The sequence below is a fragment of the Meleagris gallopavo genome, chromosome 10 (genome assembly GCF_000146605.3).
Source record: "Meleagris gallopavo isolate NT-WF06-2002-E0010 breed Aviagen turkey brand Nicholas breeding stock chromosome 10, Turkey_5.1, whole genome shotgun sequence".
In the NCBI taxonomy this organism is placed as follows: domain Eukaryota; kingdom Metazoa; phylum Chordata; class Aves; order Galliformes; family Phasianidae; genus Meleagris; species Meleagris gallopavo.
This window is the reverse complement of record NC_015020.2, coordinates 7,801,928-7,814,496: the sequence shown is the minus strand read 5'-3', so window position 1 is coordinate 7,814,496 and position 12,569 is coordinate 7,801,928. Positions and strand designations below refer to the sequence as shown.

Sequence of the window (12,569 nt, the reverse complement as noted above, 5' to 3'; positions counted from 1 at the left end):
GGCGGCGGCGAAGGCGGCGGGCAGAGCGTGATCCAGGACCTGAGTCTCCTGCAGCACCTGCACCAGCACCCCTCCCGGGACCTGCTGCTGGGCGGCAGAGCCGAGGGCGGCCCCGGCAGCTCGGGCGAGCCGAAGCACGACGCCCAGGTCAAGAAGGCGAAGAGGCCAAAGCCAGAAACTCAGGGAATCAAAGCCAAGCGGAAGCCCGGCGCTTCGTCCAAACCCCCCCTGGTGGGAGACGCGGAAGGTGCCGTCGCGTCCCCGAGTCAGAAACCTCACGTCTGTGAACACTGCAGCGCTGCCTTCAGGAGCTCCTACCACTTGCGCAGGCACGTGCTCATCCACACCGGGGAGAGGCCTTTCCAGTGCAGCCAGTGCAGCATGGGCTTCATCCAGAAATACCTCCTGCAGCGGCACGAGAAGATCCACAGCAGGGAGAAGCCTTTTGGGTGCGACCAGTGCAGCATGAAATTCATCCAGAAGTACCACATGGAAAGACACAAGAGGACGCATAGCGGAGAAAAGCCATACAAGTGTGATACTTGTCAGCAGTATTTTTCGAGGACTGATAGACTGTTGAAGCACAGAAGAACGTGTGGTGAAGCCATAGGTAAAGCAGGTGCTGGGATGGAGCCCGGATCGTCGCATAATATGGGTAGCTTGGCTGCGTTGTCTCAGGGAAATACAAATTCCTCAAGGAGAAAAAGTAAAACAAAAAGCGTATCCACTGAAAGCAAAGGAAATAAGTGTAGCAGCAAAGTAGCGGAATCTCAAGTTACAAGTAATGTGGCCATGCCAAATTATGCAGTTGATATTCCTATCGTGTCTTCCAGTGGTGGTCTCATTGGCACAGGCGTAGAAGAGCTTCAGAAAAAGGTGCCAAAATTGGTCTTCAAGAAAGGAAGCAGAAAACAGGCGGACAAAAACTACCTTAACTTTGTATCACCACTGCCAGACATTCTGGGGCAAAAACCTCTGTCTGGGAAACAGAGTGGCTCTCTAGGCTCATTAGTAGCCAATACCAGTGTAGAAAATATTGGCCTTCTCCAAAGTCCAAGTGGAAAATCAGGTCAAATAAATAGTAATTACGATGATGCCATGCAGTTTTCAAAGAAAAGAAGATACTTGCAAACTGCAAGCAGTAACAGTGCCTTTTCAATTAATGTCGGACACATGACTTCCCAGCAGTCCGTCATCCAGTCTGCAGGTGTTAGTGTTATGGATAATGAAACTCCATTGTCTCTTATTGATTCAGCATCCTTAAATAGTGAAATAAAGACTTGCCACGACAAGTCTGGTATTCCTGATGAAGTCTTACAGAGCCTTTTGGACCAGTACTCTCACAAATCGGAAGGCCAGAAAGAAGATCCTTTCAGTATAACTGAACAGCGTGTGGACTTGCACAGCTCAGGAGAACATTCAGAGATGGTTCAGGAAGAAAATTTGAGTCCTAACTCTCAAACTGTTTCAAATGATAAGGCGAGCATGTTGCAAGAATACTCCAAATACCTCCAACAAGCTTTTGAAAGAACGACCAATAGCACTGGTTTTGCATTTGGACCCAGTTTCCAGTTTGTTAGCTTGTCTTCAACTCTCCATAACCACACTCTGTTTCAGGACAAACAGATATACACTACATCTCCACTCGAGTGTGGCTTCAGCCAATCCGTTACCTCAGTATTGCCAACTGCGTTGCCAAAACCTCCGTTTGGGATGTTGCTTGGCTCTCAACCAGGCTTTTATTTATCTGCTTTGGAGGCTACGCATCAACAGTTGACTCCTTCTCAAGAGCTGGATGATCTCATTGATCCTCAGAAAACCTTAGAGACTTCATCTAACTACCAGTCAGCATCTCAGAAACTGACTGGCCAGAAGGAACAGAAAAACTTAGAATCCTCAACAAGCTTTCAGATCCCATCTCAGGAGTTAGCTAGCCAGATAGATCCTCAGAAGGACATAGAGCCTAGAGCAACCTACCAGATCGAGAACTTTGCACAAGCGTTTGGTTCTCAGTTTAAGTCGGGCAGCAGGGTGCCAATGACTTTTATCACTAACTCTAATGGAGAAGTGGACCATAGGGTAAGGACTTCAGTCTCAGATTTCTCAGGGTATTCAAATATGATGTCTGATGTAAGTGAGCCATGTAGTACACGAGTAAAAACCCCAACCAGTCAGAGTTACAGGTAAGGTCCCGACTGTGACCGAGCTGTGGGGTCTTCTTACTGTAGTTTTACTTTGACGACACTGCCATTGGAATGTTTCTACACGGTCCTATTAAGAATAATGTAACATGCCCTTTCAATGCAACTTTTCATATTTAGTTTATTTTGTTAGTGTGATTTTTTTAGATCTGTTTTATTACGGTTTTTAATCAGGAATCAATAGATTAAAATAGTGTTTTTGTTCAAGTGGCAACGTTTAGCAATCAAATTTACATATATAGATTGTCAGGGAATAGCCCGTAAGTTTAAAATGCAAAAAATTAACTTTGTTCCTAGGACTAAGGTTTATTCTAATTACTTTACTCTCAGGAAAGTGTAACGAAGCATGGGAATTCTATGCACCACTAGTGTATTGGAACTTCCAATTTACAGATAATGACAAATATATATCTCAAGCTTTTTAAGGAAGGGATCTATAACATTTCACATTGCTGTCTCTTATGGCTGGGCTGGTCTGAAAGAATTTTGCTACCTAAACCATATTGCTTTTCAAGTACTCCTGTTCTAGGTGATGCTGATTCCGGACAGGTTGAGCAGATACTCTTGGATCTGTACTAAGAACCCAGAACGGTAGCTTTAATATAAACAATAATGTCCCCAGAACTCCTTTGTAAGACTGTAATTCCGTAAAGAGTTTCTGTTGACACAAACCTTGAGAACAAAAGGCATGCCTCTGGTTCATGCCATTGTAACCCAACTTGAAGCTACAGTCGTATTCTAGATGTCCTTTTGAGATGCATTATTTATTTTACATGCCTCTTTTGCTTTTTCCCCCCTTTCCGCATTCTTTTGTTGTTTAAGATTCCCTTTCTTTTGTTGTGCTCCCAGTACCTTGATTTGTGTTTTTTTCCTTATTTTACACCTTTTTCCTTCCCTTTTTGCCTAAATTACCTACTTCCTCTCTTACACACCTTAGCTAGCATTTAAAAAGTTTTACATTCCAGGAAGTGCGTATCTTACCATGTACTTTCTGATGTCTTATGACATCAAATAATGAACAGCGAACTCCCACGCATTTTAGAATTCTGTCAAGGTTTCCGTGTACAATAAGAAATAATATACTCCCAACTGTACATACCGAGGCCCTGATCCTGCATCAGGATCAGCTGACGTGGACCCCTGTGCCCCTCTTCGTTACCGGTGGTGTCATTGGAGCTCTTTACGGATACGGGGGCTTGCAGCAGTTCATCGCTGCAGGCTCAGGGCCTAAGGCTGCAATTCCATCAAAGATTTCTGGTGATGATGTCAACTACGAGAGTAGGACTTGTGTGGCTTGTTAATATCAGCAGAACTTTTCTTTGGAATTATTGCCTTACGTTATGTATATTTTGTGGTACATTATTTATTATATGTGAATCATGACTAAAGCCTGTGGAGCCACGGAAACCTGCTAGAAATACTGGTGGCCATTCAAAGCTGCTGAAAGGCAGTGGCACTGCTCTAAACCACTTTTTAAAATGTATTTTTGATTAGTTTTTTAATGTAATTTTGGTGACGTTTATGCTGATGTTTTTTTTTTATGTACTCTTGGTGATGTTTCAGTCTTATGTACTTTTCTGGTGTCGGGAAAGTACCAGTGGTTGTTTGCAGTCTTATTGTGTAATCAGCCTATTACAGGCTTCCATGTATAATAAAGTTATTAACATTGTGCAAGTGTAAAACACTTCTGTTATGAAAGTGGTGTATTATTAAATGAATCGTTACAAAAATCCTTTTGTAATTTCTCCCTTTGTCCCTCACCACTAAAATTTGAAACCTGAGCCCACTTGTAACCTCTTTTACTAGGCGAACTTTCTTTTTCTTACTAATCTTGAATTTGTTCCCAGAAATCCATGTAACTCCATTAACATTTTCTTTATACTTGTTTATGTATTTCATCCTATTTCAGTTTAGAAAAAGTGAACAACAGCTGTTCTCTATACACAGATCCATGTTAGCGGGGATGAAATAATCCATAACCACTTGTTGGCTTTTTCAGTACCTCTTCCTTTGTTTTTCAGAGGTTATAATTTACTTTCTTTATATTGTGTGTAGTAGAAATTGCGTATGTATTGTTCTGGCTGTTTGCTTTAACTTAATACTAATAAAACCTATTATTCACAAAATCATAAAGATATCACTTCTATTATCCAGTAACGCTTCTGAGAGCATCTTAGGGAAATGTTAAGTGAGAAAGTTCTGAGAAGGTATAACACAACATTACTGGCATGTTCTCAGCTTCTTTTCTTCCTTCAGTTTCTTTTTGGATGAGATCATCTGAATGTGCTATTTTAGAAATCAAGTCTCTGTCCCATATTTTGAGCTGACAAGGGAAAAAAAGAACTAACACATTTCCTCATACTTTCGTACAACCTCACCTTTTTAAATCTGTGTTTTTTATATATGATGTTGGTTAAAAATATTAAAACTGTGTATTGTTAATTTCAAAGATGTTTTGTAATTGCTGAAAATCCTTAATGACACACATATAATGCGATTTTGTTCAAAGTAAAGATTTTAGAAAGTCATCTATCTGTTTTATTTTCTTCCTGAGCTTACTTACCTTCTAAGAAAAGCTTAAGTAAGGGTGGTAGTATGGCAGAATACTTACAAGTATACTATTTAATGTGAAGATGGTTTTCAGGTATCCTGAAGTCATATTTTAATTCAATTTTGCATGTAATTATAAGAGTGGCAGTATTGGAAGTCTCAGCAGTGGTGAAGCACTGAAGAACAAAAGATTGCAGTTTGAATCACGGCGGTGAGATGGACAAGAGAAAAATCATTGAAATCGTGACATCTAATGACCTATGGCAAATAAGGATCAAAATCTTCCCAAGTAAATATAAGATAATGCAAAATGGTTAATATTCAGCAAATTGTAGGAAAAAATTGGAAAGATCTAAGAGGGAAAATCACTGCAATTTTGTCTGTTCTCTCCACAGGTTAATATCATTCAAAAAAGGAACAGCTACAGTTTTCCCAGTTTAACGTGGAAGGAGTTCAAATTTATTTTTCTTCCGATTAGGTTTAGGTAGAAATCAAGTATGGCTTTATGTGCTAGATACTAGAAAGACCCTACGTTTTAAGTTGTAGTAGCATTACCATGTGGATGGAAGATTTATTAAGGGCTGTGGAAGTAGGAAGAGGAGAAAGAAAACAAACAAAAAAACCCCCTTGAATTTCACTATAGTTCTTGGCTTATGTTTTTATTTTTTAATTATGGTAGGAGAGTGATAACTTATTTCCTATCACTAACAGAGAGAATATAAAGAATTGTTATACATGATGATAGAAAATTATCCATAAAGTGTTATCTTACAGTAGTAGCTCACATAACTTGTTTTTGCTTGGAACAGGCATGATTTGGTACCCTGAATTGTGAATGTGTTTCTGTATTCCCTGAGATGCTAAAAGTTCACATCTGACTTACCCCCAGGTAACGTAAAAAAGCTGCCTTATATGTGTGGTAGTTCCTGAATGAGCTGAGTTGGATGCAGACTTGCGGAGGGTGGGTGGAATTTTAAAATTATAAACTGGTAGAATAGAGGAGGATGGAAAAGAATGTGAATACATGATGGTGTTGTGAGACTTCACCATTCTACGGTTATGGAGTTAATGGAAAAAAAGGAGTCTGATGCAACGTGGAAACCTTGAGGAGAATTTGGAATAATTCATTGTGTGTTGTTACTGTTTAGTTTGTTCTCTGTGTTTGTTTTTTCCCTGCCTTGTATTGTACATATCAAAATATTTCCCTGAATGTTACCTCTGCTTTTGTTTTCTCCACTTGTTAGAAGTCAGTATTGTGCAGGTGAGGTGGCTGTTATAATTGTTTGTTATGCCCCAGAAGAGACACGTGAGAAGCTTTAGGTCGCTACGTTCTCACTTTTTTATTCCACATGTAGAAGAAGTCAGCCCACTTTGAAATGGAAGATCCTTTTTTCAGCCCTTTCTGACTACCAGCTTTAACCATTTGGTCTGGAATTTTCCAGGCTTAGTCTTTCTCATGCTTTGCATGCTGTCTTCTGCACATATTTCCCAAAACAAAATTAGGGAAGAAGACCTTTCTGTTCCATGGACTTTTCATTCTTCTTTAAAATCAAATTAATAATAATATGTGTATATATAAATATATATATATGTATGTGTGTATATATATATATATGTATGTATATATGTATAAAAAATAGATATTAATAGTTGAACTAGTGGTATCCATTTTGGAAGCTTGGACTTGAGACTGGGTTGGTTGGGTGTCCCTGATTGAGTCACTTGCTGTTTTTGAAAATCCAATCATATTTACTTAGGAGTTTTTGGAAGGAAATGTGTTTACATTCAGATGCTTGAAAGTTTAGTGGTGGTATCTCTGAAGGTGGCCCCTTCTAGATAACAGATGATCACAGTTTTTTACGTTAGTTCAAATGGCATTTTCTACTACGTGCCCTATATTGTGGCATCTGTTTCACATTCTCATATGATAGAGTTGGCTTTCTGGAACGTGTATGTAGACCCTTTATTTTTAATGTGATTTTTGTACAATTTCTTTCATACAGGCATTTAAGAAAATATGTGCTATTTTGTGTAGCATTTAGAATACAGGATATACTCTGTTTATTGAATTAATGGCTATGAAGTACAGATATGCTCTGGTGTTCAAAACGTGTCTTGTTCCCTTTTTCAATTGCAACTAAAACCCAGATTTATTTTAGTATTGTTTCCTAATGCAGTGAGACGTCCCAAGAACAAGTCTCATGCCAGTACATTCTTTTTGTAGCCTCTGATGCTAAAAAGTTACTCACTGATGCCCACTTTCAGTTTGACACCTATGACCTGAAGGGATAGGTAGTGGAATTTGGTTTCTTTGACATTGTTTGGAGTTGAGTTTCTTCTGTAAGACCCCCGCTATTCCAAACTCAATCTGTGTAGAGATAAACTGAGGAAAAGGTATCGGCTTAGTAAATATGGAACAGCTGATTGTCTGGAATAAAGTAAAAGCTGTAAGGCAAGAGGGAGTTAAATTCTCTGAGGTGACATTAAGAAGCCTAAATCACTAGCTTGTTCTTTCCCTTCCATTGCGTTCACTGTAAATCTAGCATCTGGGGAATCCACGTTCTGTAAAGAGCAGCCTCATGAAGCATAGTCCTGCTTCATGCTCCGAGGGTTGTCATCCAATTTGTTGTGCATACAAACAGCAGTGCGGCATTGCTTGGGAAAAGTACTGTCATCATGTAATCAGTTTGTCTTAATGCACATACAAGATGCGGTGAATTGAGGATTAGAAAGATTTAGTGATAGCATTTATCAAATTTTAATGCTTGTTTTTTAATCTTGATGCTAATGTAATTTTTTGTATTTAGCATGCTGCAATGTTTACATCTTGGTATGTTTTGTTTTTATTAAATTTGTAGTGGATTTTGCGATTTTAAAACTGAAGGTATGCTACAGAGTTGTCTGTGTGCTTGGGGACTTGGTGTTAAATTTGATAAAGTATTATCTGGCCAAGCTGAAGAACGAAGAAAGAAGAGCTAATTTATTAGTGCATTTATTTGATTATTGTAATATACTTTATCTTACCTTAAAATTTGTTTTAAACTGTTTCTATAGCGCTACAAATATAAAAACATTCTATGAACAAAGCATGCAATGATTGCTATGCAGGAACTGTAGCCTGTGTCAAATACTCTCTACAGTAGCATGTGCTGCTTTTGATGCTGAACACCTGATAAAGGTAGGTTAAAACCTGCTCAAGGTAGGTTATTACCACTGACAATTATATGGCATTGCTGTTCACTTGAAACTTTGTGCTTTTTGCAAAATGTCATTTTGACATTCTTTGAAGGCTAAAAAGCAGATTATATTTAATCTCATATTTTTTTTTTACTGTGCATACTTTTCTCTGTACTTGTGCTCTCTTCCCATTGGAGGGGAGGTTAGGGTCCTGATTGAATCATGATGTAAATGGGTGCTGGCACTCGGCCAGAAATTGTATTGGCTATGGTAAGGATGGTTCAGGCTGCTCAAAGATTGTGAATATTTTTTCTTTGGCGGGGGGGAGAGAGGGGAAAGTCTCAGTGGTGGGCGGTTGTGTTCTGATATGAGTGGGAATAAAATCAGACTGAAACCTGTTCAGAAGACTAGAATTTACAAAGAAATCCATATGCAACTTGAGTGACAAGGTTTTGAATCACTTTAATTTGCTTTCTCGTAACAGGAAAATACGTAGATGTGTAATAAAACACCTTGCGTGTTCTGCTTGAGGTGCTCTAAAGTAGAGTGCATAAATTATGCCTGTGGATCTTATCTGTTAAGTGAAATGTATCTCTACAATGAAAAGTGGATTAATTTAAGAAGTGCTTGATAATGTAGGAAAATGAGATTGGTAAGGAATAGCTTATGCAGTTGCAGAGGTCATTTATTTTGCTTTAGGTAAATGTCTACCTGGAATTTGGTCAAGTTATGCAGGATGACACATTTACTTGTAAGTGTTCCTGGTATTGCATCTTAAGGGGCAGGCAGTCATGTAATCTTGGTAGAGAGAATGCGACCTTCCTCTTGCAGCTTTTCTGTGGTCAGTAATGATTTGCAAGTGTGACACAGCACAACAAGCTCTGTTTCTTAAACTAATTTTTTAAAGATTTTTTTATTTTTACTTTTTGTTTGTGAAGACCTGCCTCTTCAAAGTACAGACCCACTTCCTGAAAATGAAAAGCTGAAATCTCTGCCAAAACTCTGCCATTATTTCATGTCTGGCCAGCTTCAGTCCAGAGAGTTATTAAAAAAAATTATTAGTGGAGGTGTGTTAATAATAACTATTTGAGTTATGTAGTTAAAGAGATGTGTAAGCCTTAGAAAGTTTGGTGAAATTACATCATGAAGCAGTTTGTGTACCTGGTCTATCCAGCCCTGTAACTAGATGGATGTATGCTTGGTGATTTTAGTGTAGAGTGAAATCCATTTGAAAAATGTACGTAATTTAAAAGTGGATTTCCAGGGCATTCATAATTGAAACTTCTTTCCAAATATATTTATATAATAGTCAACTTCAGTGTTAGTCTGAGGTGTTGAAGGTTAAAACAATTCCTCACCTCTGGAGATGTTGGAACCTCTTATTGTTTGAGAGATTGTAACCCATTTTGTGTAGATATGGTAATTTGATTATTTTTAATTTACTTTGTAGTTTGGAAATGCAGTCTAGAGTAAAAGTAGTTTCATATTTTACATGTTTCAGGAAATAATGCTTCACAGATACCAAGTGGATGTCAAATGGAGTAAGACAGTTGGTAACTAAAATCATCAGTTTCACTATTTTAAACACCATATTCTGATGATGCTTGCATGTTTTGTTCTTCTCACAATGGAGCTAAACGAAAACCCCTGAGAAAGACTTCCTTCTAATGTAGCATAATGAAGTCTTTAAATGGGTACAGTTGTAGGTCATCATGAATAGGAATGCAGTGACCTTTGTCTTGACAATGAAGCTGGCACAAGCTTCTCAAAGAGCTGTTCTTTTTTTAATTTCTCCGCCAGAAAGGACACAAATAAAACAGAGGATTCCCCTTCTCCCATCAGTGAGCAAAATCAAAAGATTAGAAAATGTATTGTAAATTGTCAGCTTGCAAAATCTAGAAATAACACGGAGTGCTTTCTCTAAATATACATATTGTTTCAGAGATGATGTGTGATAAGGTAGGAAAAAAAGGGAAGTAGAGGCACTATCTGCCTTGCAAAGGGCCTTCAGGTTTCTTAAGGTCCTCTATGATAACCTGGTTTGATTTTTGATAGGCAGCAATGAGATACTCAAAATGGTAATTCGCTTCTTATAGTTCCAAGTCTAGAAAAATCACAAACCTGCATGTGATTCCTTTTCTATTTAATTATGTGTGTAACTGTGGGCTTATAATGCACTGCACTGGATGATTGGAAGGCTCAAATGTTTGGTGTTCTGTGTAAAAATAAAGAAATAAAAATATGCCAAGTGTTTTGCAGAAAGCACGTGGGTGCTGTGGCTGTTTGCTGCTGAGGAGGGCCCACTGCTCTACCTACGTATAGAAGTGTTTCCTGAATTGCAGTGCTCAGCAATTTTCTTGTACCACGGAGGTTCATCTGTCACTCTTAAATAATAGCTCTACCTGCTCATTTAGGGTTTTCTCAAGGTTTCAGCAATGTCAGTTTGAATTGTGCTGTCTTGTAGAGGAGAGGCCTGTGTGGCAAAGCAAACTCTGAAGTGAGCAGTGAAGATAATGGATGGAGATGTTTTTCTAAGGGAGAACTCATAGCTACAAAACTGGTTCTCCATCATCAGAAAATGATCTTTGTAAAAATTTTTTCAGCTCTCTAAAGGAGTAAAAATAGGTTGTTGGGCTCTTTCAGTCAAGGACCCGCTGCTGCCTGCTGGGAGAGCTGCGGGCTGCTTTGCCATAGTGGGCTGCTGTGTGAGCAGGGGCAGGCAGAGGCTGGGGCGTCAGCAGCCGGGAGCAAGGTAAAAACAAAAAATAAGTCTAGAATGTTCTGGAAAAACCATGTGCTAGTGCTGTATGAACGTATCTGGTGTATAGTGAGACGTGAATTTGATCTGCAAGATCAAAAGTTATGTGGAATAGTACAGTCATGGTTGCTTAGAAAGACTTGGAAAAGATACTTTTCTCTGCAAGTAACATATAACCATAACATTTACTTAATAAGTTAGGACCTGCTTCATTTGCTATCAGAGCTTTTTATTTTAGTAATTTAGTGTCATATTCTGTGGGAGGTGAAAAGTTAAAACAACGATTTTATTTTCCTCAGGGAAACAGCTGTGCTGAGGGGTGTGAGGTAAATTCTGAGTGAGCGTAGGGTGCGGTTTCTCCACAGGTAACCAGTGCTGTGGTAAACCAATTAAACTCTGCTTTTTTGTTGTTGTTGTTTAGTTTTGTTTTGTTTTTAACCTCACTGTGTTAATAGAAGCACAAACTGCAAAGTGCCCTTCCTGGCCTCAGCCTGTGCTGGAGAGAGGCCTGTGTGGGAGGCAGGTCTGGGCAGTGGGCACAGGCGGCCTCTGGGTGCTGAGGGAGCCCTGAGAGGGGAGCCCTGAGATGCTGCTGCTGCTTAGGGAGGCTAAGAGCAGCTTCTGACAGACTTGTCAGCTGTCCTTGATCAAAGGGTGCCTGCCGCCTTTGTTCTACCTGACCCCTAATTAGGTAGGATCAAGCACCCTTTTAGTGTGCTGTTGTTGAGGAGCTGGGCCAACAAGTAAAGTAGCTGCTCCACGAGTCAGCAGACTGCACAGCATTGGGCAGGATGAGAAAGAGATCGACTTTATCTTTTGTGAGAACTGTGCAGCTTCAAATACTGTTCAACAACTTCATTTAATGACCCTTAATTACTCCAACCGGGTAGGTTGGAGTGCATCTTCAGCAAGTTTGCAGATGATAGAAAACTGGGAGGAGTGGCTGATACACCAGAGGGTTGTGTTGACTTTGAGAGCAACCTGAATTGCCTAGTCATCCATCTGGTGACAAATAACCCCAGGCACCACCATGTGCCAAACCAGCTGGCTGGAGGGCAACTTCACTGAGGGTGCTGGTGGACAAAAGGCCAGTGGTATCTGGAGCCCCATTGGGAATGCTTCCAGCATGGTCAGGGAGATGCCCTTCTACTCTGTCCAGCACTGGCAAAGCCACACCTGGTGTACTGTGTCCAGTTCTGGGCTCCCAGCATGAGGAAGAAGCGGTTACTAGAGTATATCCAGTGCCAGGGCTATCAAGGTGGAATATTTTATATTAGGAGAGGCTGAGAAAGCTGGGAGTGTTTAGTCTGGAGAAGACAAGGCTCAGTGATCTTGTCAGTGTGTACTAATGCCTGATAGGAAAAGATGAAGGTGAGGAGGCCATACTGTTCTCAGGAGGGCATACTGATTGGACAAGAGATGATGGACACAGGTATTGAAACACATTAAATTCCATTGTGTGCAACAGAGCACTTTTTTATTTTTACTGTGAGTGCTGTCAAATAGAGAATAAGTTGCCAGGAGAGGTGGTGTAGTCTAAATCTGTGGGGATATTTAAAGCCAGTCTAGACACAGCCTTTGGGCAACTTGCTGTAACTGAGCCAGAGCAGGAGGCTTGGACAAGTTGACCTGAAGAAGTCCTTTTCAACATCAACAGCTCTGTGATTCCCTACGGTTTTGTTTGATTATTGGTCTGTGTCAAACAAACGTCAGGTTTATGCTGAGGGTACACTATTTGTTTATAGGATATAAAACAGTACGGTATCTGAAAGTGCATTGTTTAAGGGAACAAGAGTGCTAGACAATTCTAGATATTGCCTGGAATACTTATCTCTGTGTAGCACTGAGCAGTTAAATGTTTGAGATTTCTAGCTTGGACACTT

General features: G+C 39.7%; 1 protein-coding gene across 1 annotated transcript; it reads left to right on the top strand.

Annotated features, from left to right (window-relative positions):
• Positions 1-4,729, top strand: ZNF281 (zinc finger protein 281; the record flags this gene model as incomplete). The annotated part of the gene is made up of 1 exon (XM_010715882.2): positions 1-4,729. A coding segment is annotated over one exon (2,187 nt), but the record flags the coding sequence as incomplete, so codon positions are not given.
• Positions 4,730-12,569: the final 7,840 nt, after the last annotated feature.